General features: G+C 36.7%; 1 protein-coding gene across 7 annotated transcripts in view; it reads left to right on the forward strand.

Moving 5' to 3' along the window:
* CDH12 (cadherin 12) overlaps positions 1-26,821 on the forward strand; it is a 972,572-nt gene that overhangs the window by 857,608 nt on the left and 88,143 nt on the right. For all 7 annotated transcript variants that reach the window (XM_072757170.1, XM_072757167.1, XM_072757172.1 and 4 more), the window contains one exon: positions 20,515-20,634. In XM_072757170.1, coding sequence (XP_072613271.1) covers positions 20,515-20,634 — 120 coding nt within the window. The remainder of the gene's footprint in view (positions 1-20,514; positions 20,635-26,821) is intronic.

Here is a 26,821-nt window from a genome sequence, read left to right on the forward strand (position 1 = left end):
AAACGAATGAGACATCAGGTTTAACATAGAGCTGTACTCTGCAATTCTGATACACCCAGACAACTCAGGGGACGGCCAATGCGCCATTCCTTTGCGATATATGGACATATTATAACGTTTGGACTTACTGCCATCACTTGTTGGGATTCTCATCTACACTCTATGAATGCATAATGGCAGTTTATATGATTTGGATAACAGTGACAGCAGACATGCCAATTGTGAAAAAAATCAGATTTTTCCCTCTTTCAACTTACATCTATCTTTTTTAGATGTTTCTTAAATATAGAACTACTGCATATTAAATGTTTTTTTTTTTTTTTTTACTTTAAATTTTCTGGGTTTTTTTCTGAATAGTGCTATTTACATTTACTTCATAAGCTGTACTTGACAATGTCCTTTTATTTTTGGTACAGTATTATAAAATGAGCTTTATCAAGCTGTTCTACTTTTCAAATACATAAGGGATCACAAACATTTTGGTACTTTATGTATATCTCCATTGCAAAAAAATCTATGTAGGCCAAGTCACTTTATCTCTAAAAAATTGTGCTTTAATGGATGTGGGATATATCCATATTTATTAATACGGAAATGGAGATAAATGTAAAGCACATAGTTTTTAGTCCTTCTCCATTGAGTTTGAAGCCCAGTGTAAGTTATAGTAGAAGCACAGAGAAATACACCAACTGAAATATCTTCTTAACTGAATAATCACCTGGTAGACTGAAGTTCTCTTTGGGCTTATTTTTCATTAACCACATGATTGACTTGTGTGTGATTTTACAAATTTACTCAAGAGTTTTAGTCATCAAACAGCTATTCACTCATTTAAGCAACCATTAATTAAATATCTCTGGTCGATGCTGTGCTGGGTGATGTGCCCTGGATGGGGCGAAGAGTGAAGAAAATAAGTCTTAAGTATGAAAGTACAGTGGTTGTTTCGTTCTTGAAAGAGAAGGAAATACACAGACACAACACACAAGTGTCGGTGTTTATTATAATTAGGCAAAGAGAAAATAAGGTATTTCTGGAATGATTCATTTAGGTGCCAGTCATTTAATCTTGCTTTCCATATTTCCTAAAACAGATGAAGCTTGGAGATTTATATTTTGTTGGTCAAATAGAGTTTGTACTGTAAGAGGTAGTGTCCTAGACTACACCTGATATTTTACCTCATTTTATAGGCAATAAAAGTCAAACCTTGCCCATGTTGGGTAATTGATATGCCAAGAAAAGCAACTCTGGCCTCTGATGCTAGCACAGAAAGGGTTTTAGGCAAAGGCAGGTGTTCATCATCTATATAAAGAAACAGTAGTATTGCTTTTATAGATATGGTTCTTTCCTACAGCAGAGGGAAAGAGAAAACAGAAAAAAAAAAACAAACATGTTTTTTTGTAATGTCTAGAATGCAAAAGAGCAGGGGACTATGTCTTCCTGATTTTGTTCTGCATTTAAGATGCTGGTGACGTGTGTTATCAAGGCCGCACACATGTGAATACAGAGACTGGGAAGAGGCTTCTTTAGGTAAAATATTTTGTTTCACATTATTTTGGCAAAAGCAGCTTCGGGAGTCTAGCTTCAAAGCATATCCTGGTAATATTTTTCTTTTAAAAGATAAGCCCCACAAAAGCAACGCTGGCCTGTCTCTTTACAGGTGCGACAACTATAGCTTTGCTAAAACCAGCGGTGACAGGGACGGGAATGTGTTCAGTGGCTAGTGGGCCTCCTGATGAGAACTGCAATGTTCCTCCACAGTGAGCCAGGAACCAAACCTTCCTGCTCCCTACTTCGTTTGCTAAATTATATTAATATTTAAAAGAAAAATATCCCTTACACGTGTTAGGGTTCGGAAATTAAGATTGTATGTATTTTTAGTGATCCAGTTTTATTTTTTTAGAAAATACTGGTCTCGTTTTTCTCTCTCCATCATTAAAAAACAGTTTAAGAGATAAAATAGAAAAATGTGATGTACAATGAGGCACATTGATCTTATATTTTCCTGATTAAAAATACAAGAGTAACATCTTAAATATATCGATTTCATGTGATTAAATATTGTGTATTTATTTAAAAAATATGTTGTACAATAATATTTAAAAACTGATTATCCCTATATATCATTACATTTTAAAAGGAGGTTACATTTACTGTCAATAGTGCCTCAAATTACTTAAACCCATGTAGAAATGACAATAAAACTTAGTGTTATAAATAAAACAAGTGTTATCAGAAATGGCTTCCAGATTTAGGGTCATGAGTGACTTTAATTTCTATGAAGACATGTGGCTTCTATATTCAGATAAAACATTTCAAAGTATTCTCTAAACTGAGGGAAAAGGTAAAATAGTGAGTTATTAATATGAGGTGACACCTTAGATTTTGCAATTAATTAGTAATCATCTTCCTTATAGCTTGAAAAACTAAGTCTCTATTGTTGGAAGAAATAAACATTTAATAATCTGATTTTATATTAATCCAAATTATGGAAGAAAAAACTGAAAACTGTATGTTCTCTCTTCCTATTTCAGATCTGCTTCATAACTAGGTTGACTTCGATTGAGAACCTAACTTTTGCATGGACTGTAACCAAATATTTGCCTGTAAGCTGCTTCCCCAGTAGCTAATCTAGTCTTCTTTCTGCACTATCCTCAGCGTATCTGTTTTTTATCTTACGTGCTCAGACTTTTTGGTTAGACCAACTGCTCAGTTCATTGGCCTACTGATTAGTGCTAATACAAAAATCAGCACTAATGGTAATGCAAAAAAATTAATGCTAATGCTGAATGAAAACCTGGGAGAGAGGAGCAAAACTGGATTTGTGGCCATCCCCACTTAGGCCATCTGTTCCCAGCTCTGCTCAAGTGTAGTTTTAATCCTAACTCTCATGCCCCACAATATGTAATTAATTATTAAAGGAGTTCATACAGGTTCCAGTTAATTTAGTATAAAGAACAGTCTCACTCAAGCTGGTACTGATTTTTCTACAACTCGAGACTATTTCTGGGTGGCTGCAGTGACATTTAGCAGCCTCATGGGGATCAGAGGAAGTACAATTTGGAGTGCATGGTGAAAAACCACGTTATACAAGGAATAGTTGAAGGAGGTGAATGTGTTCAGTTGGAAAAAGAAATGATAAGGAAGAATAATATGAGGGCTGCTTTCCAGTATTTGAAGGTCATCATGTAGGCTATAAATCCTTAGTGTCCCCAGAGAGCAAAATGGGGACAATTTAGTGAAAATCACAAGAGGCCAGATTTTAACTATGTGAAGAATATCATTTTAATCACTGGGAGTGTCCCATCCTACTACTGATTACTTATTAGGAATAGCATTTGGTTTGTCTGTCTTTTACAAATATCTTAGCACAGTGCCTACCTGCCATCTTTTTATTAATCTACGGCCCGTCATCTTAAATACTGGTGAAGTGGAGCAAGTGAAGAATTGTAGATTAAAAAACTAGAGATAAGAAGAATTGACTTCTTCATGACAATATTATAAAGAGTATTCAACAATTTCATTATGGATAAAGATTATTGTATCATGTTAAAAAAACTTGTTACCATTGTCATCTCCAAGTATCAAAAGCTATTTTGTCTGTTGGTCAAAATAACATAAACAATTTGATTGAGGCTTATGGTATGTTTTCAAGAAACTTTTATTAAATGTGTAGATTGAGGACCTTGAGGGAGATACTAGTGCACATTTTGACCACATTTGAGGGAAGGTGTTCATTTCTACTTTCTGGTATTCTCATCTATCACTTTTATCACCTGGGCAGTTTTCTTCTAGCGTTTCTTTCCTCTGAAACCCATGTTTCAAGTTCAGTATTCAGTTGCCTACAGAGCTCAAACCTTCACCAATACTCTAAAGGTATAGATAATAACTCTCATCAAGCCATTTTTATTTTGATTACTTTAAACATACATTTTGGCTGTCCCCTTGTTCTAATTGTTCCATCCCTCCTAAGGTTTGATTGCAAATTTCTTCAAGTCAGAGAATACAACGTACATAAAATGGGGCACACATTTTGCTTTTGCCGCGGTTGGTGCGCCAAGTTGAGCAATCATCAAAAATGAGATAGGGAGGGGCACGTGAGTGGCGTGGTTGGCTAAGCATCTGACTCTTGGTTTTGGCTCAGGTCCTGATCTCAGGGGTGTGACAATGAGCCCTGTGTGTGGCTTGACACTCAGCATGGGGTCTACTTGAATATCTGGTCAAATGACATTAAAACACAGATCTAAAGTCATCACCCTTGTGTACGCTGTTAATATTTGTAGTTGTCTTTGCTTTGCTCAAAAGAGCAGGGCTGTGGAGAAGGCAGCTGCTAAGAACAGGGTAGAAGGCATTTGATCGGAGAGGCAGCTTAAAATCCTCCTACATATAGGTGTTAGAAGGTTTCATGATACTGTTACAAAGAGATGGGGGCTGTGAGGCTACATGGTGCTTAGAAAAGGTAGGTCATGTCTATGATTTGAATATGGACTTCAAAGTCAATCAGATCTGCAAACATGCACAGTGTTGTTATTTGATATATGAGGTACTGGAAAGTACCTTAGCCTCCCTATTCCTTAGATTTTAATTTTGAATTGATGATCACATCTTCTGGAGATTAGTACTATTCTAACTATTTTGCTGACAAGGAAACAGGCCTTAAAGATGCTAAGATAGCTATTGAATCAAAGATGGGTAGCTAGCTAGCTAGATTCCTCATGAAATCTATACATGTGAACAATATACTTATACAGACATAAAAAAATTCTTGATTTCATGAGTTATATCATATCACTACTTATGCAAACCTAAATGGTATTTCAGTGGTATTAATATTGATTGGTTGGTATTAATACTCATTGCTTAAGCTCTAAATAAGATGCCACAAAAAACTACAAGAATTAATAAATACAGTAAAAATACAGGATACAATATCAAAGTCCAAATACAGTTTCATTTCTGTCAGTAACAATAAACTGTCCAAAAAATTTATGAAAACAATCCCATGTGCAATCACATCAAAAAGAATAAAGTATTTAATAATAAACTTAGCAAAAGAGATGAAAGACTTATGCACTGAAAGCTACAAAACATAGATGACAGTAATTAAAGAAGACACACAGAAATGGAAAGACATCTTGTGTTCTGGGATTGGAAGACTTAATATTGTTAACATATCCTTACTACCTAAAGTGCTCTGAGAGTTAATATCATCCCTATCAAAATCCTAATGGCATTTTTTATAGAACTGGAAAAAAGTCTTAAAACTCATATGGAACCCCAAAATATGCAGAATAGCCAAACAATCTTGAGAAAGAAGAACAAAGCTGGAAGCATCATACTTCCTGATTTCAAAATATCTTACAAAGGTGCAAAAATTAAAACAAGCAGTGTATTTTTAAAAGCTAATTTCTAGATTAAAAAAAATTAGAAATAAAATTTTTGCAGCCAGTATTGCCAGACCACATGGAAGAGTTAGTTACTTTGAAGGGTTCCAAGTGTTTCCTGGAGGTGGTCCAAGGTAGGGGCTACAGGCTAAGGCTCTGTTGTCAACTGCCTGAGTTTTCAGAGCTCCACAGTTTACTAAATGTAATTTTGCATTTGTAAAAATAGAACTAATTATACAAGGTAAGGTGGTTTCAAGCTTTAAGTGAAATAATGCATATAGAAATTTTTTTTTGCAACATTTGACACTTTGCAGTAGATAGATTTATATTAATTGGCACATTACAAACCATTTTTTTTTATTTTTAAGAAAGAAGAGGAAGCTGCAGATGAGAGTAATTTTTTTATTTCCACAAAAAATTATAAAATAAGCACAAGAATTCTTTGAATATTCGTTCTTAAGGGCAGTTTTCTCTGGGTTTGTTGTGGCTTCTTTTTTATTCTTATATTCTCAGCACTTAATGTACTGTTAGCTGTCCCAACAACAGTCCTTAATTGATGCCCCGTAAATGAAAATCTATGGAACTTTTTTTTCTTCCCAGAGGGTATCTGAAGAGGTCTCCTGGTATTAAATGTGTATCTTTAGGGTCAGTGACTAGATGAGTGGCTTGGGGTTCCTGTGTTTCTGTATTTGGGGATCATGGAAGGCTTAAGTCTTCACTTTATTGTAAAAATCTCACCCAGAACTAAGAGATGGAGGCCTTGAGACACTGAAGCTTTCTCTCTGAGATGGACTATCCTAAGAGACAGGGTTCACTGGGAGCCTCAAACATTTTTAAAAAGCAATATGTGTAAAACAGATATGTGTAAAATAAAGTAGGAAAATGATCCCCATCAACAGACATGACCTAGGTTAGTGCCCTAAAGTCACGGACTGGAAGGAATCCATACTTCGGAGCCTCACTCCAATGGAAGGAGCCATGAGAGTCTCTAGACAGGGTAATGCAAGGAAACTGTAGCAGCAGTTAGAGATGACTCTACCTGAGTCACAAACACTCATGGGTTGGAGTTAGGGAATGGACTAAACTTCCATCCAAACCCTTAAAGGCTGGAACCTTCTGCTGACTGTAACCTCAGGATCGATTCTCTAAAGGCCTAAGAGGAAAACTTAGACCCGAGCCTCATTCCCAGCATGCTTTAAGGACTGGTTTGCCAGGTGGACGACTGGCCAGCTGCTGGATCCTTACACACAAGGACATCAAACACTTTCCTGAAATTTATCTTCACAAAGCTTCTTCTTTTTTTTTAATGCCACTAACGGGTAATTTGTAATTATGCCCCCAAATTGCCCTTCACCAAGTTTCCAGTCTACCTTTTAAATCAAATAGGAATAGAATTTGTGACTTTATGATTCTGAATACTCTTGTGCTCCTGGAGCATCGTCTCCTGCTGTCTGCCCACTTTTCATTTGGTCTCTTCTCTGCCTCCTCAGCTGGGTCATAAAATAAATTCATGGGTAACCCCGTCGAGCTATAACTCACTCTCTCTTAGACTTTTTAATCCCTTTTTATCTTTTAATCTGCACTCTATTTTATGGCTGGCTTGCAACTTAAAAGCTCTTTAAAAAATAGTATATATGAAATTTTTCACATAATGTGATATATTCACCAAAATATTGAAAAGGAATCACTCGAGTGTAATGGGAGAAGCTTCATGGTAAATAATGGAATTAAAAACTAAGAGGGATAGCTTGCATTTGGAAATAATGGCATAGTTAATTCTACTTTTGTCATCAAACTTGTATTTTTCAAGTAGCATCTATATCTCTCATTGCTTTAAGCAACAGGAATTCCTCCAAATTACTGGCATATGTTGTATAGTTTGGCATCCCATATAGTGTGCCTTAAAATTATAGCTTAGTGGCATAAGAGTTCCTGGCTTTATTTTTACATGTTACTGTGAAAAGTTCAAAGTGGTTAATAAACAGATTGCTATTCTACAAAGTAGTGATAATGTATATGTTATTCATGCCCCACTTTTAAAGTGTTTTTTTTTTTAATAAATGAAAATGTACATCCCTATGAGAAGGATAACTCTAACTCCTTAAAATTTAAATCTTGTTTCATTCTCAAGGAAGGAACATGTGATATGAAAATTTCATAGAAACTTATGTGAAGGGACGCCTGGGTGGCTCAGTGGTTGAGCGTTTGTCTTCGGCCCAGGGCATGACCCCGGAGACCCGGAATCGAGTCCCACGTCGAGCTCCCTGCATGGAGCCTGCTTCTCCCTCTGCCTGTGTCTCTGCCTCTCTCTCTCTCTCTGTCTCTCGTGAATAAATAAATAAAATCGTAAAAAAAAAAAAAAAGAAACTTAGGTGAACAATGTTGATGAATTCATTAAAGTTTAACTTGATCAGTGATCAATTTAGTTAGTTTCTTCTGTCCCAAATCACAATATGTGTTTGTATAGTGGAATCTAAAGATCTATTCAAAAACTGCATTTATTCAAAAACTACCATTTTATGGATAAAGAAAATGAGATTGGATTATTTGGATTTCTCATTGCCAATTGTGTGTCGTTTGGGAGAAATTCTATTAGAGAGCATATGAAATCTAATAAAGTTTGAGTTTTGTTTAGCTACAGTGCATTCCACCCCGACAGCTGGGTTACAAGGAATCTAGCAAAACAAGTAGGTTTCTGAGTCTTCTATTTTTGTAGCAATTACTAAAACCCAATGTCAGTTTAAATCATCATAGCTTTCAACCACAGCAACATAAAAGGAACAAAACTTTAAAAAATTAAACAAAAACATTTGTAATTTACACACAAATGACACACCTTTCTTGATTAGCTAAGATGGTGTAAACAATAAATGCTACAATTATTGTTACTTAAGAGCCAAACCCACTGTCTACCATTGTACATTGGTTTCACAAGCATTTTTGCAAATAGTGCAATGTCATAGGGTCATAGTGTCTTTGACGTGGTGAAATAATCCACAATCAAGCTCACTTGGTTCCAAGTAATGTGAACTGCTATTTATTACAAGCATAATTTTCCATAGATATGACCTCAGTATAGTTCTTGCTTTTGCAAAAGTCCATTATTTTCCTTGAAACAGTAGAATTTTACACTCTTCTGTAGACTTTGCAGGGCTTGGTGTGTCAGGATTGCCGAAATACTAGTAGTTGATTTCTTGTATCCTTTTGGCACTGGTTTTAAAGAGTTCTCAAGGCACTTTTGATTCGAAGCTGCTCCTTTGGTTTCTGTAACAGACAGCAAAGCAGCACTACAGTCATCACTGTTGACAGGAGGGGGCATTGAACCTTTTGCCTCAGTCTAAAGATACTATAAAGGTTTCATCGTTAATGTCTAACATCAGCTGATCAAAAATATTTTCTAGGCCCAACTCATATTTTTTTTTTAAATTTATTCATTCAAGAGACATGGATTAAGTATCTGTTAGGTCCTATGCTCCACAGTAGGTACTGGGAGCCCAAAAAGAAATGTAAGCAGTCTTTATTCTGTTCACCATGCTTGCTACCTCGTGGACACAGCAGAGATGTGAAACAGACACTCTAAGAACATATGGAAATGAGTCTCTGAAAGAGGAGCTAGTGACACCAGTGCTCACTTCGGTCTGAAGTTCACCTGGGTGAGAAAGGACATTTCTGACACCCAGGAAGACCAGGATATGAAGTAGCACTAGCTTGTAGGGAAGTAATATTGTATAGAAGCAACAAAAAGGAGACAGAGACGGTGGCAAGAGATGAACCTGGAAAATATAGGCAGAGGCAGATTCCCAGGGAACATTAGAGAAAGTGCTGAGGACAAAAGTCAAATTTACAATTTGAACACCAAATGTGTCCTCAGTGTATAGGGTGGATGGTCTGTTGCGATGGCAGGCCACGGGGAGATTTTAAATATTCTAACATTATAATTCAAGTGGGAAACGATAAACGTTTGAAGAAGAGTAGTTGCAGAATGGAGAGAACAAACATACATTAGCAATGCTTACTCAGCGAAAGACACTGGCCTGGTTATAAACAATACGTGATTTTAAAAAATTGAGAATGTGCAGCTCCTGGGTGGCCCAGTGGTTGAGCGTCTGCCTTTGGCTCAGGTTGTGACCCTGGGGTCCTGGGATCAAGTCCCCCAGCAGGCTCCCCACATGGAGCCTGCTTGTCTGTCTGCCTGTGTCTCTGCCTCCCTTTCTGTGTCTCTCATGAATAAATAAATAAAACCTTAAAAAGATTGAGAATGCAACCAAGAAATTGGGTATATCTTGGTCTAGTTAATTTGCAATTTTGTTATGTCAGAAACCGGACAATAAAAATGATGATCCAGTCGCTGGCACCTAGAGGCTAATTGGAATGAAATTGTGGAGTTAGGCGTGGAGAATGAGAGAAAACCTGAGGTGCGTGAACCTTTAAAGGCCAGGGAAAGGAAAAGGAGCCTGCGGAGAAGACTAAGAAATGGTGATCACAGTAGAAAGGGCAGAGACAAGAATAAATAATGTCGATGAAACCAGCCATAGTTGGAAGCTAACCAGGAGAGAGGTTTCTATCAATCTCTTACATGCCTCCAGACAAAATGGGAAACACGAGGAGCACCTTGCACTCTTGGCAGGAAAGACCAGTAAATGGGTCTGGGAGCAGTCCTGGAAAGCTGAAGGGATGCAGTTGTGGTCTGCACTGCAGTCCCAGGGAGTACGAGGCTCCGAGGACAGCAAGACTTCAGCGAAGGGAAGTCGCTGATGAGGTATCCTGTGAAAGTGTAGCAGTGAGCAAGTCTGTCGTACGTCCGAAGTAGACTGGATTACGAGAGGTGGCTTGGGCGCAGGCAATCGTGGAAGACACATGAAGGAGGTGATATACAGGCAAAAGCTTTATTTATATTTTGCAAACCCTTTATGAAATTCAGATATTTTTAACCCTTACATGAGAGGCTAAGAGTTGTCACCCACAAATTAATTGGCAGAGCTCTGGGTTTTGTTGGACTGTCAGTAAAATAAACTTCCAAAAGATGGGGTTTGGAGAAGCTGGTGAGTTAAATTTTAGAATGAAAAAAACGGATGGATTTCAGACTTGGAACAGTCTTGAAGGAATTCAGATGGTAAGTTGTGATTCATGGCATACCCTTGAAGGATTTGGACACAGCAATAATATGTTCAAATCCTATAAACGAAAGATTAATCTACAGTAATGGGAACGATACCTTGAAAAGCATTAAGATTGGATTTTGTTTCAATTTGCACAATTATTAGAATTAGAAGGAAACAATAAAATATTACCCTTTCATTATAAAGTTGAACAAATTTTTAACAAAAAGCACTTTAATGTGGGCTCCTTATGTGCCAGTTACTATGCTAAGCAATTTACGTGCATTAACCCAAGAGTTTATTCATAGACGAGCTCCATGTAATCCCACATATTTATGCTTCTTCTTTCCATCTGAAGTAACAGGCTTAGAGTGTTTAAGTGACTTGCCAAAATTCTGTTAATTTGGAAGTAACAACACGACAAAAATCCCAATCCCACTCAAAGTATAAAATCTCACGCAAAATGGGATTTATGGTCTCAAATTATCAAAACGTGTGGAGGTTGAGCTTCAGCCAGGTTTCTCCCAGACTCCTCATTTTCTTTTCTGGGATTCCCACGTTTGTGGCCTCTCGTGTGTCACTGTCTCTACTCACACTTCCCCTGAGGTGTAGAAATGGCTGTAGTAGTTGCCGACCTCTGCACAACAGCTTCCAGGAAAAAAAGAGAAAGAGCGTTTCCCAGACATTCTCACCAAACATCTCTGGTTTTATAGGCTTGAGATGGGATACGTTTACACTTCATAAACATTTGTCATTAACCAGAAAGAAGAAAGAAAGAAAGAAAGAAAGAAAGAAAGAAAGAAAGAAAGAAAGAGAAAAAGCTTGCATTTGTCAGTTTACACTTGAGCCAAAGGCCCTCATGGGAGTTAAGCTTCTTCTCACATACATGGAAATGTGAGGGAGATAGTGATATATGAATACTCATATAGACAGTTTTAAGGTAAGGAGGACTAAATGGGGGAGTGAATTACCATACTATCCACTAAAATTACATTATTATCCCACAAAATCGAAATAACTCGTAAAACAATCATATGCGTTTAATTATAGAGCTAGTTCTAGGATCCAATACTTCTGGTTTACACACACACGTACAATTTGTACTTTTTTCTTTTCTTAATGCTGAATAGATAAGTGGACAGGAAGATAGATGCAGATATATAGACCGATTGATAGATATATAGGTACATGATGGAAGGACAGATGGGTGGATAGATAAAAACGGTTAATCCCTAGATAGCCCTTGCGTTAGATGATTGTGCCCAACGATAAGCTAAAGTAAGTGTTCTGAGTGTGTTTAAGTTAGGCTAGGCCAAGCTATGATGTTCATAGGTCAGGAAGGTGAAATGTATATTCATTCAACTTAGGTTCAACATAGGATGTGTTTATCAGGATGTGACCTCCTCGTAGGCCGAGGAAGGTCTGTAGATGGGTAGATAGATAGAGATCCTCTTTTACCCTTCACATGGCTCAATCATCCAATCAAATAAAAAACAATTTTTAGAGTGTAGAGTGTGTGTTAAATGACTTAATCACATTCGTGGTTCTTAACATCTTGGCTAACTGCATTTAATGAAAAGCATTTTTTTTAATCCTTCAGAACACGATACGACACAGAATAAATGCAAAGCTTAGAGAAGTAGAACTGAGAGCTGCTGAACGAATGATTTCCAGACTCATATATTTCACCATGATTTCTATGGAATTTCCTGACAGCATCCAGGAAAATAGTTCCCAATTACATTGGGCACAAAGGAGGCAACATGATGTCATCACTAGTCATTGGGATTGAGAGTGTCATTGGGAAGAGTCATTAGCATTTTTACTGGTGTATGCGGTATAGAATTCTTGGCGCACAAAGGAGAGATAAAGTGCTCATGAAAATGGATTCACGTATCCATCAAAGTACATTTGAATCACAAGGTGTAAATATGTATAATCTAAAATATTTAGTATGTATCTAGAACGAAAGCTTTATAACCTTAGAGCGCTTTTGGGTCCTTGGACTGAATTACCAAATCGTAAGTGGATGCCAAAGCATTAGATGTGCCGAGGGATGCTGTGCGGCCAGGCTGAGCAGAGTCAGAATTGAGGGCAGTGTAAAACCCGATTGCTTGTTCTCATCCTAGAAGCACAGTTCAAGAGGACACATAACCCACCCTGGGGAATTTTTATGACACGTACCTTTACTGATCTTTAAAAGTTCTGATAATTTCAGGCAGGTTTAACAAGTATACAAACTCCTTTTTCCTTGGGTCTCTGAAAAAGTGAGACAGTCTTGTCATAGTCTACTCGTTTGTATTTTCATGTATTTTGAACACATATTCTAAAGTCACATTTCTCTAGCATATAGGAGATAAAAGCCCAGATCAACATAAGAACCTTAGAATGGGGGACTTGAGGAGTATGCTGCCTTACATATTTGGGTGTTGTCGCCCTATGTGTGCAGCAGGAGACCAGAGAGTAAGTATGTGCGAGCTTTTGGTCATACACTTAAATAGCACATACTATGTGGAAGACTTATAATTTCTTTATCAATATCAACTCATTTAATGCTGCCGGAAGACGTTCACTATTTCTCACTTTCTCTTCATAGGAAGAAACTTAAACGGAGAGGCTGAGTGGTTAGCTTGAAGTCACCCAGTTGGCTAGCGGTCAACATAGGATTTGAACATAGGCTTTAGGTCTCCAGAAGCAAAAACAATAATCACAGTGGTTGGGACGCCTGGTTGGGCATCTGCCTTCGGCTCAGGTCGTGACCCCTGGGGTCCTGGGATCGAGTCTGGCATCGGGCTCTTTGTGGGGAGCCTGCTTCTCCCTCTGCCTGTGTCTCTGCCTCTCTTTCTGTGTCTCTCATGAATAAATAAAATATTAAAAAAAAAAAAAACAATACCCACAATGGCATGCAATGCAGTCTCTCCTAAATGGCGGAATTGTGTAGGACTTGGCTCATCTGACTCATCTACAAAGACTTTACAACTTTCTGATAATGGCACACTAAAAAAAAAAAAAAAAAAAAAAAAAAAATTAGATTTCTTGATGGAGGCCCAGGCATTGCTGTTCTCTGTGATCCTTGTAAAAGCTTTATCTGCAGCCCTTGTGGAAGGTAAAGAGGCTAGAGGAGCCATTTACAACTTCAAGGGGCAAATGCAGACGAGAATCCATAGAAGGAAGCTGAGAGCCAAGTGTTCCTGGGTAGTGCAGAAAGGTCGAATGCAAAATGAGTTAAAGACCTAGTTACTTTAAAGACTAAACTCACCTGCTGTGCATCTGTGCTTATTTTTACTTTATAATTAGCCTAGCTTTCGCAGACTTCATGTTCCAATGTGTCATAGTATCCTATTCCTTCGTAGGATCTCTTACGTGCACTCTCCGACTTGATCCTGAAAACCTTTCTGCTTTACATTCTCTGCTGCTTAATGTCATTTTTATGTAATAAAATGTACATTTATTTCCCAGTCCTATTTGGAAAGAAATGTCTGTGTATTTATCATTCTGCACCTTTCTAACTGGAATTGCATTGTTTCTCGGTTATAATGCAATGCATACATAAGGCAAAAGTTGAAAGAAAATTTTATGTCTCTCTTCATAGGATTTTTCTGTCTTTCCTGACTTATATTTGGGTCTCGAGGAGGGTTAAAATCATTCAGAAAAAAAATCTTATATTCACTCCCTTTGGGTATGCATTTCATATTGTGGCTAAATCTTGCTTTTATGTGTGTTTTTTTTTTTTTTTTTCTAATGTAAGGTCATTCATTTTGGTTCTGCTTTCTTAAGTGAGAACAGTGATGTAGTTTAGAAATTCAAGTTAAATGAAACTCACAATGTAGTGTCAAAAATTACCCTAAAGGCCATAGATAGAGTATGGTATATATGGTATGTGTGTCTTTCGTACGTTCATACCAGTATTGTATGTATCCAACCGGTGAGCATTATTTGGGACTTATGTCATGGCAACCTGGATGGAAATAGAGCTCCAGGTGGCAGGGTCACTTGGGCAAGAATACAGAGCCATGAAAGAGCCTTGGCTCCATAGTAACTTAGTGCGTACCAGCTCCAAATGGGGTCTCTGGCAGCAGGGTCAGAAACTAAACCACAGAGATTCTGAAACCGGTTCCTGTCATGCAAATGAGTTTAGGTGATTTTACTTTCAGTAGGAATAGAAACCCATTAGGTCCTTTAAAAAAATAACTTATTTTTTAATGAAGTAGAGCAACATAATCAACCTTGTGTTATGGGACAATAAGTCTGTGTGAAAGGAGCTAGAGGAGGGAAAAGTTAGGATGTTATGCAGCCTTGCAATTTTGAAAGTGAGGAGCCAAACCAGTTGAGACAGGTGCAGGGGTGATAAAAAGGAAAGGACATATTCAATGAATAGACTATTTTTATACATCTAGGGAATTTAAAAAAGATTTTAGAGAAGCCACATGTTAAATATAACTCACTTATTTTTCTTTCTTTTTTTTTAAGATTTATTTGTTTATTTTAAAGAAAGACAGATGGAGAGCACCAGCAGGACGATGGGCAGAGTGAGAGGGATAAAGAGAATCTCAAGCATATTCCCTGCTGAACACAGAGCAGGACTCCATCCCAGGACCCTGAGATCATGACCTGACCCAAAATCAAGAGTCTGACACTTAATGGACTGAGCCACCCAGGCACCCCATTATCTGTTTATATTTTCAACATATTTCTAGCAAATGTTTTTACATTCCGAGTGTAAAAATGCATAGACTATAAAACTATTATGGCGGAGATGCCATTTGCCAGAATAAAGCTATGGACACATTGCTTTTTATGGCATATAAAAATATGGTATATTGTGTGTAGTTCTGAACACTTGTTGATTGAAAGAAGGAATGAGTCAATCAGCAAGTTAGTCTACTTGGGCAGAAATCATGAGTTCAGGCTCAGTTCTACTTCTACCTCTACCATTTTGTATGAGTGTCTTTTAGAGTCAACAAGAGGGACGCCTGGGTGGCTCAGTGGTTGAGCATCTGCCTTGGGCTCAGGTTGTGATCCCAGAGTCCTGGGACTGAATCCCACATGAGGCTCCATCTGCCTGTGTCTCTGCCTCCCTCTGTGTCTCCCATGAATAAATAAATAAAATCCTTAAAAATAAATAAATAAAAATAAAGTCAACAAGAATGATTTTAACATTCCTGGGTTTCAATTCTTTCATTGTAAGATGCAGGCATTGTGTGAGATTATTTTTTTAAAAAAATATCCTTGTTGATATTTTTAATCTGAAGGAAATCAAATAATTAGAGTCTGACTATCACATGACCTACACGTGAGCAGAAGTAGGCTATGTGTGGTTACATTAAGAGAGCCAGCAAAATAAAATAAAATAAAACAAAAAAATAAAAAATAAAAAATAAAATAAAATAAAATAAAATAAAATAAAATAAAATTAAATTAAAAAAAAGAGAGCCAAAATTAAAAAAAAAAAAAAAAAAAAAGGGATCCCTGGGTGGCGCAGAGGTTTGGCGCCTGCCTTTGGCCCAGGGCGCGATCCTGGAGACTCGGGATCGAATCCCACATCAGGCTCCCGGTGCATGGAGCCTGCTTCTCCCTCTGCCTGTATCTCTGCCTCTCTCTCTCTCTCTGTGTGACTATCATAAATAAATAAAAAATAAAAAAAAATAAAAAATAAAAAAAAGAGAGCCAGCTGGCCCATCTGCTCTAGGTTCCAGAACTCATATGCCCGTTGTATGATTAGGAAGAAAAGATTAATTAAAACCACTGAGTATCATGAGCCACATTTATAGAATATTTTTGAGATAAGGGTACCTACATCTCCACACCCATACACATACATACGTAAAGGAAAACCACAGAAAGGGATCACAAAATGAAAAAAAAAAAAAAAAGACTACAAAGTCAAAATAAGCTAGTAAATACACTTTTGATAGATGGACAGATAGATATAGACAAGGTAAAATGGCTCAAGAATATGAATACTGTGTATATACGTACACCCAAGCACACAACATAAAAAAGACCGATAAACATAAGGTGTTTAAATTCACTCACAATGTAAAAAGTTACAAAGAACAATGAAGACTGATGAGAATACTGGGAAAATGCCAGGTTGGCAGGAATGTAAACTTGACAATAGATATTGACATGTCTGACTCATATGCCTTTGGACCCAGCTATCTCAGTGGTAGGAACTTACCAATTGCAGATGTATTTATAATAGGAAAAACAACAACAACAACAACAACAACAACAACAACAAACAAATTCTCTGAAGTGTCTACTGAAAGGAGATTGGTTAAATATAATGAATATAAACTTTTATTATTTTCATAATGGTTATATGCTTTTATAACATGCTTGCCCAATATATTATTTAATATAAATAATGTAAATAATCATGTATAAAGTATGGTTCAAGAATATGTGAATAGTTCCATCTTGTTCATGAAAATAAAAATTGAAATATAGGTTTGAGGGTAAGTAGGCAGTTATAAGATAAAGATAAATAGATGTTGGAGGAGTATAAAAAAAAACCTTTAAAGGGAGACAAATTACCCACATGAATTAAGGGAATTAATGTTTATTTTTCTCTCATTTATGTGGAAAACACTAATACATGGCATAGAGTTTGATTTACTAATTCCAACTTGAGAATTCAGACATATAGCTCATGTGGTCAGACCACGCACACAATCCCCGAGTGGCTTAATTATTTCTAATGACTTCTCTCAAAGTAATGAGCGTGTATTCAGCAATTCAGGGTCTCAGGGCCTTGTTGTACCTTCTGGGGCTTCTGAGTGGCATGAGTTCTCATGAGCAAGCCAACACCCCTCCCTGCGTTCAAGTCTCCACATACATGAGAGTTCCCAAAAGTTGCTTTCCCTTGATCACCAGATAAGCTCCCTCGCGTTGTCACTCCCTGTTTCCTCACACAGTGATATTTTCTTTCTTGGCACTCCTCAGGATGGAATATCATGCGTACATATGTATACGTGTGGCTATCTGTACCCTTGATCATTTCAGGATCGGTTCCTTTTCTGATTCCCCTCTGGACCAAATATCATTCTTGAGAATTTTGGCCTCTCAGCTTGTTCATCATGCTTCCCTAGCGTCATGCTCAGTGTGCCGGGCACATTAGAGGAAATCAGTGGCTATTTGATAGATGAGTGATTGATTGAATTGGCGAATACATCCATGTACACTAAAAATCATATCCAAATTGGTTCTCATACTAGTTCACAAATATTTAGGTATTTCAGTGAAACTCTTCTAGAGTTGCAGTTTATATCAACTAGACTTCGCCTAGTGACTGTTCTTTCCAGGTCACAGCTCTGTAACGAGCAATGTTCACTTACTGTGTTCCTTGTTCTACTATGTATGTGTGCTTATAGATGCATTGACATATGTTATGTAGAGAGAGTGTTGAAAATTTAGAATTTAACTATTGCTACAAAATAAATGTTTAAGTGATTACTGTGTTTATTATTAAAAATTACATGAATAAATTGACTACTGGTCAGAGCAAATGGGAAATATAAATGGCTCAGGACTCTCAAGTGCATATTCCACACTCTCTACTGTAACTGAGTGGGCACTCATTTTTTTAAAAGTTTTAATTTAAATTTCTGTTCACGTCTAGTGTAATATTAGTTTCAGATGTACAATCTAGTGATTCAAAACTTACGTCCACCACCCGGCGCTCCTCACAAGTGCGCTCCTTAATCCCCGTTATCTATTTCACCCATCCCCCACCTACCTCCCCCCGGTAACCATCAGTTTGTTCTCAATAGTTAAGAATCTGTATCTTGCATTCCCTTCTCTTTTTTCCCTATGCTCATTTTTTTTTCCTTAAATTCCACATATGCGTGAAATCATGTGGGGCTTGTGTTTCTCTGATTTATTTTGCTTAGCCTAATACTCACTAGCTCCATTCACATCATTGCAAATGCCAAGATTTCATTCATTTTGATAGCGGAGTAATATTCCTGTGTGTGTATGTGAGAGACAAAGACATCTTCTTCATCCATTCTTCATTTGATGGACTTTGGGGTTGCTTTCATAATCTGGATCTTGTAAATAATGCTGCTATAACTATATGCTCAATAAGAAATGCAAAGATGAAAAATATCATATCTTCCCTTTTACATTTTTGTTTCTAATATTAATATGAACCTTACCTAAGTATAGAGGAAAATATTTTCCTCCAAAAGTGCTATTAAATGTCTTATGTCAATCACTTTTAAAATTTAAACTCATATATTTAAAGCAGTGAATTAAATATTCCCTAAAAGGGAAGATATTATCTTATTCATCTTTGTCTTTCTTATTGAGCATATGGTGTGAATTAGGTGAAAATTTATTAAATTTGTGAGTAAACATTTCTTAGCAGATATATAACACTTTTTCCTTCAAATATATCCTTAGGGAAGAACAACCCACAGCTCTTAAACTACAATATTTATGCCCAGGATTAGGGAATTATTTAATATTTGTAGACTTTGCCTATACAGCACATGTGTAATGCAGTGATAGGAATGATCCAGGTCATACCAGAAAAATCACTGTGTGACAGAAAGAAGGGAAGAGGGGAATTTAGTCTTTCATCTGTTCATTCCTAGAGCGTGAAGGAGAACATCGTTTTGATGAGCATTTAATATAGGTCCTTAATGCCTATTTGTGAAATAATTATTAATGATGTTGCAAATATTGATAATGATGTTCATGATGGTGAGGGTGGATGATAAGGGATGTTATCACTCTTGACATCTCAAAAATGTTTGCCTACTTACCTTCTAGAAGTTTCCTTTCCTGGGAAAGATTGTTGAAATAAAACCTATCATTCATCTCCTGAGATAGTGAGAATTCACCAAAAGCATTCCGAAGATAAAGCATTTGGTATTGAATACCTAGTCAATGCTATTTTGTATTGAATGTCTACTGGAAGTTATCGTTTAATTTTTTTTTCTTACCATCCTAACAAACAGACAAAAAGGTAGAGGGGAAGAAACATTTCATTCTCTCAGCTTGCAAGTAAACCTTTAAGATTTAGTTTGTTCCACGTTTGTACTGCCTTAAGGGAAAAGCTTGAATGAATAACTGATTGGAAAGGAGAAATCCTTTGTTCCCAACATTGAGCGGTTACTTTCAATGCCTCCAAGAGTAGGAGCATTCTGTCCATTGTGTAACTTTGGGTGTGTTATCACCCCCTTTATGCTCAGTAGAGATTTCCTTCTAGCCATAAGCAACAGAATTGATTTTATTTATATTGAACTTGGTAATTTTGATTTTACTTTGTTCTCAACTTAGTATAGTAATACTGAACAGGATATTCAGATACAGTCACAAAGCTCTTAGAGAAAGACTATGACTATGGATATATAAGACAAAAATACAAGAAAAAACTCCTTTTAACTTCTTAGTCAAAACACAAGAAAAGATGCGGAGAATTTGGATTGTCTTCAATGTTTTCCTTTGTCACTGAATCCTGAGGTTAATCCTTGAAGCCTCGAGGTGCTCCTGTAGCATTAATTGCAATTGTTTTTGGTTCCTCAATTTCTCAAATATTCTGTTCTAAGTAAAGTCTTCCTAATGGTTTTTTGTAGTTGTTGATTTTTAAATAGCAGTGCAAGTTACTTATGACCTCCAAGTTTCAATAAGCCTTCAAACCTTTTAGCTTTTGTATTGATAACCTAATCATGAAATTAAAGCATCTATAGTAAGCAGATGAGCTAATGTAAGCAGTGTCATGTGTTCTTTGGTGTACAAATCAATAAAGCTATCATGATGGCTTTCAGTTCAATCATCTAGCTACTGGAAAGTGCACATAGCTTTTAAAATAGATTTTTAAAATATGTATCATTTGCACTAACAGCTATATTGTTGCTCAACATTTTGCTTATAATAGTTACATCATTATCAGTGGCATCATATTTTCACAGAATCATTGAGTAATGCCAAATTCCAAAGAAAAATGGAGTCCAGCAGATAAAAGATATGATCTTGAGCTCTGTAAAACAAAGATGCTAGAGTCATCCTGTCTTATTTTCCAGGTGCATATGTGCTCCAGGTCAAGGCCACAGACGCGGATGACCCGACCTATGGAAACAGTGCCAGAGTCGTTTATAGCATTCTTCAGGGACAACCTTATTTCTCTATTGATCCCAAGACAGGTAAATTTTTTATTAGAGACAACATTATCACCACCCCTTTCAAATATTTAAACTTTAATTAAATCTTGGCATGGGAACTTACCTATTCTAAAAATGCAGTAAAAATTCCGTTTGCTGTACATTAGGCAAAGGAAGATAGGAACTTACCTCATGGCTGCAGAACCATTTCCTCTGGATTGAGCTTTGTGTAAATGTGGGCCATTTCACATATATGTGTCAAGTCCCAATCCCAAGTTAGGGTTTCCCTATATGATTTATTTTAAATTTTCAAAAGCCTGGGCATGTTTTTCTTTTTTATTATCCTGGATAAAATAGCTTTTTATTTCATATTTTCTTGTATGGGTTCAGTTATATGTAGTTTTGGGTGTTATCAACATGTGGTAAGATCACGGAGCTTCTACTGCTGTATTTATCAGGGATTATGGATAGTTGATTGGGATTAACACTGACTTTTGCCTCTAGCAGAAGAGAGGAGAGGGTTGACAAACTTGAAACACTCAGATCACTAATTCTTCTGGTCTATGCCATTGAAGCTAGTGCCATTTAAAAAAAATATTTATTTTTTGAGGGGGGGGGAGAGAGAGAGAGAGAGCAAATAAGCAGGAGGAGCCATAGAGGAAGAGAGAGAAGTAGGCAACCTGCTGAGCAGAGATGTGGGGCTCAATCCCAGCATCCTGGGATCATAATTTGAGCTGAAGGCAAATGCTTAACCAACTGAACCACCCAGCCCCTGAAGCTAGTTTCCTTTTTAAGTCAAAACATTTGAATGGCAGTTTTCAGGGCCAAATATATATGAATCTTTGGGAAGTATAGAAAGGGCAAGATATTACACACATAGAAGATTTTATATTCCCTTTCAAATAAAATGAGGTACCTTTGTTCTAGAGAATCTGGTTTTTGAATCCTAGATAGTTTTTAATGAGATCCAGCCATGCTGACCAGTGATCAAATAGATGTTCCATGACACAGTTAAAACAAAACTCCAGAATGACAGCTATTTTATAAGGTCTTATATGGTACATTATAAGATATTGCATATTGAATTCAATATTATTTATTACATTAGCTTAAAATAATGAAATAAATGGTTAGTGTACTAGACTGTTACTTTTATCTATTTGTGAGTAAATTTTTAAAGAGTGATATCAAGTTGAAAAGGATTAATTTCACACCGTATATGCAAATAGGCTAACCATTTCAGAATTGACACTTCCCCATAAGCGTGTGCTAGAATCTGGAATACTAATTAGAAGTAGGTTAATTAATAATTAGCCATGTTTTAATGTCACCTAGACACATAAAGTCAATCAAGTTGAAACAGAGAACCTGTAGAAAACTTCCTGCAAATGAACCTGCTATTCTCTCATTTGTTACTGTTCTCATTAACCCCATAGAGGGACAGAAGTCTGCAGAAAGTTATGGGAATAAGGCAGGAAATTGCTCCCTTTTGTAAACCTAAAAAAGAGTAGTTTGTAATGGGGACAGACAGCATCATTCCTTTAAAAAGGGACCCTAGAAAGGTTTAGGACACAGAAGTTCTTTAGGTTTGGAAAGAGGGTCAGAGACCAAAAGCCAGGGTGTCAAATGTTAAGACTGAATGCATGATAGGGAAGTTACACCTGCAATATGAGTAATTCTCAAGAAGTATGACAATGGAGATAAGATATTTGGGAGTATCAGTGTTAAGGAACTTTGGTAGTTGTCACTTAAGAGTGGGGAATTGTATTTATAGAAAAAAAAAGAAAAATTGTAGGGGAAAGAATTTGGGGAAAGAAAGTTATAATGGTACCAAATTCTAGAAGGATGAAGATGGTTTGGACAACAGGCTGAATATATAGACAAATAGTGAAGGGAAATTATGTAAAATATAATAAAACCTTTTTTCAGATGAAAACATTTTTGGTTATTCCTTCTATGTTTAACCCATCTTTTTCGCAATTTGACCATAATGGATAGTCTAACTAGAAGCAGAGGTATGGGCAATGTAGTGTCTTAGATCTCTTCAGCCTCTGAGAAGTGCTTCTCAGAATCAGAGGAGGTGGAAAAAAAAGAGAAAGGAAGGTATGTAGAGATAAGTGGAGAGGGAATTCGGTCTTAGAGTACACTTAAGTGGGTCGTTGTGATTAATTCTATAGAATGGGTGAGTTTACACACTCAGAGTAAGTGTGGGAGAAGAAAGATGAAAAGCATTGGGTGTTATATGTTGGCAGATTGAAATTCAATTAAAAAATACCTTGACACTAAAAAAAAAAAAATGAAGGAATTAATAGGGATGAAATAACAGTAGATGTAGGCAGTGTCTAGCTGAAAATTAAGAGAAAAACCTACAAAGACGAACTTAGGCATAGAGCACAGATTAAGAACGTAATCATTATAGTGAAATTAATACGAGACAGACAATAATTTCGTCAGTCGAAACACTTCCTGTCCCCTTGGCTTTACTGGTTCAATTTCAACTTTAGATGAGTTCTAACGCCTTTAGGAAGTATTCTCTTCCGGGAGAGTGTGGATATTCATACTATGCCTTTAATAACTACACATTTATGTTTTATGTAATGCTTATTATTTAGAACTAAAGGTGAAACAACTCTGGCATAAACAATGAAATAGATTTTTTGAAGCATTGATTTTCACTGGAGACAGAAGTCTTGATACTAACAATGCCTCAGACCACTAGACAGGAAAAGAGTGGATGATGAGGCACTTCATTAATAGAATGATAACTAGTTCTTCATGCACAGAGACCATTAAGAAGACTTTTTGTCAAATTTATCACCTTGTGGTACATAAGAGTAAATCAAAAATCAAGGATAATTGCAGTTTCTCAGAAATAGTATCCATTTGTTCCAGCCATATAGCTTCCTTTTATGATTCCTTTTGTCGTTATTAAATAAAATGCATGAAAAACTAATATTATCTAAAATTTTCCACATTTGAGTGTAGAATACACTTAAAATAATTTTTAAAGGAAGAGTCTCATCAGAACTTCTGGTGCCTAAATATTTATGAAGAGATAAATATAGCCATTTATTATTCATTTGGAATGAGAAAATAAAACACATTTCCTTGGTCATATTGCTTTTTGACAAACATTCCTAGCATCTCTATCCGAGTGAATACAGCAAGCTTTTTTGTAAGCAGTATAATTTGATGCTAGTTGTATCAAATAAGCTCAGAAATAGTAGTTCTCTTAAAAATTGGCTAATTTGGCAATTATTTGGTTTAACTGGGAAATTATTTACTGTGAATTAAAATTCACATACGGTCATAAAAATATACTTCGAGTGATTATTAAATATTTTTGAAGCCTCAGATATGAGAAATCTATAAAACATTTTTAAAAAATATTTCTTTATTTACTTGAGAGAGAGAGAAAGAGAGGGCAGGAGAGAAGGGGAAGGTCAGAGGGTGAGAGAATCTCAAGTGGACTCCCCAGTGAGCACAGGACCCTGAGATCAGGACCTGAGCTCACACCCTTGATTGGACTTTTAACCAACAAGACTCAAGTACCCCAAATCTATGACATTAAATAGCATTTATACTCATCATACTTATTATTTATAAAATATTAAAATATGTGTCGTATTAGCATGTTATATTATGCATATTTTATACTTAATGTTTTTATATATTAGAAAAACATCTATAATTTTTTAAAGGTTTATTTATTTATTTATTTATTTATTTATTTATTTATTTATGAGAGACATAGAGGGAGGCAGAGACACAGGCAGAGGGAGAAGCAGGCTCCATGCAGAGAGCCCGACATGGGACTCGATCCCAGGACCCCGGGATCACGCCCTGAGCCCAAGGCAGACGCTCAACCACTGAGCCACCCAGGGGTCCCAAAACATCCATAATACATAAAACATTAAATATAGGCATTATGTTTGACCCAGTGCATGGAATCGGGATGCTAGACATCTCTACAGCATTGATGATAGATTTAGGAAAACAAATATGGCTACAAATGATTGACCTCATGTCTTAATTTACATTTAAAATCCTTTTAAAATACTTAAGTTGTTCCCTAGATGATTTCAAAAGCTAGTCTGAGTTGGGTAACCAGATATTGGTATGTTGTGTATCACGTGGTGACGATGTGTTCTATTTTTCCAAATGATCTGAGCCCTAATTGAACAAGTGTCATTATTCATTTTACTTCAGCAGTTTTTTAACGTTAAATGTTTTTGTTGTGATAAAATACATGTAACATAAAATTTACCATATTAACCATTTTAAGTGTACAGTTTGAGTGGCATCAGGAACATTCACATTGTTGTGCAACCACCACTGCCATCCCTATCCAGAGTTTTTTTTTTTCAATATCTTTTCATTTGTGTGAATTGTCAAAAACCATGTATATTTATAAGTTTTTATTTTATGTATTTATATATGCATTTACAGATCCATATGAAAGCAATTGAGTGGGGCCAGGGTTGAATGCATGAGCTACATTTTTTCCCTTTTATTCACATTCCGATATTTCATGCTCTGTGGTTCCATCCTAGTGTCTGTTTAGGGAAATCTGATAAATGTTGCAGAGAGAACTGACATTTTCTGAAGATTTTTACTCTTTGAGTCAGACTGTCTCCTTTTATTCAGGAGCTGTAATCTCCAGGCCTCTGTCCTGCGTGAAACTTCCTGTCTTTCTGTTATTTGTTCTTTTAGGTCTTTAACAACGTGTTGGTGTTTTTATCCCTATAGTGTAATTAAAGCATGGATGAGACTATATTTTGAGCTAATTTTGATACTGCCATATAAATATCTACAGTATTTCATGGCTTGAAATGCTTTTGATATTAAGTCAGGGGAAAGTTTGAGAGATTCAGGCACCTCAGTGCTGAGAAGCTGACGAAAGAAAGAATGCATTCTTTTTCCAAGAGCAAAATAAGAGTGCTTGTCTACACACAGTCGTCATGCCTTTCATACTTTTTGCATTTAGACAAGGTCTGACTATGGACACGGGAGGAGCAAGGAAAGCAATAGATACTAATAAGTATAAGGCTGGAAAAATAGGTCAAAGAAATAGACAATCATTAAGCTCTTGTTTTGCATATTACCTATTTGGTAATGTCTTGCACATGTGTAGTGAAATTGCGTGACTAATGTGCTCCTGTGAATGATTCACCTGTATCCTGCATCGTCTCACTCCCCGAGAACTCTGCGTGAACCTGACTTGCCTTATTTTAGAAATCATGGAATGCACACATGAGCAGCCAGACCTGAGAATGTTTGGCCTTAAAAGGAAAATACCCCAGGGGCATGTGATGCATGACTTGGGCAAGTGGTAGAGCTGTTATGCAGTAGAGGAGTGGCTGTATCCGCTGCTGCTTGGGAGGAAAACGGCTAGCAATGGTTGGTGCGAGTTGCAGGAAGAAAGAATTTGGGTTTTATACACATAGAAGAAGATGTCAGTATTTGTCCGTAAATTAGAGGAGTGCCTCATGGGATTGTGAGCTTCCCATTAGTGGGAGGGTGAAAACAGATGATGAATGATGAGCTGGTGGTGCTGGATCTATCTGTTCACATGATGCATATTTCTCTATAAGCAATGGCCTCACAGGTGTTTTGCTCCTTGGATACCAAGATGAGTCTAGTAGATCCTCAAATGGATCCTCCTCTATTGGAAGGAAGCCACCAGGTCCTCAGAAGATTACAGCTGAATTTTGTAGGATAAAATTCTCTGATACATAGTATGGCTGGTAGGCACTGATGCAGGCTGAGCGGATGGCTTCCTGAGGATAGAGACCCTGAGAAGTGACTTCTGAGTCCCAAAGCATAGCTAAGGTATTCTCTAGGTGGGAAGAAGGTCTCTAGATTTCCTTCCTCCTGAAGATAACCTGTTAACTCTTCTTGTCCTTAAAATATGTTATTGGATTTTTTAAAAAATATTTTTAGTTTTTTTTTTCAATTTATTTATTTATGATAGTCACAGATTGAGAGAGAGAGAGGCAGAGACACAGGCAGAGGGAGAAGCAGGCTCCATGCACCAGGAGCCCGATGTGGGATTCGATCCCAGGTCTCCAGGATTGCACCCTGAGCCAAAGGCAGGCGCCAAACCGCTGCGCCACCCAGGGATCCCCCATGTTATTGAATTATTGACAACATTTTTTTAAAAATTATACACGTCCAATGTGCAGTGATAGACACAACATTTCTATTAATATTTTTAAAGATTGAACTA

Source organism: Vulpes vulpes, chromosome 4, assembly GCF_048418805.1.
Source record: "Vulpes vulpes isolate BD-2025 chromosome 4, VulVul3, whole genome shotgun sequence".
NCBI classification, from domain to species: domain Eukaryota; kingdom Metazoa; phylum Chordata; class Mammalia; order Carnivora; family Canidae; genus Vulpes; species Vulpes vulpes.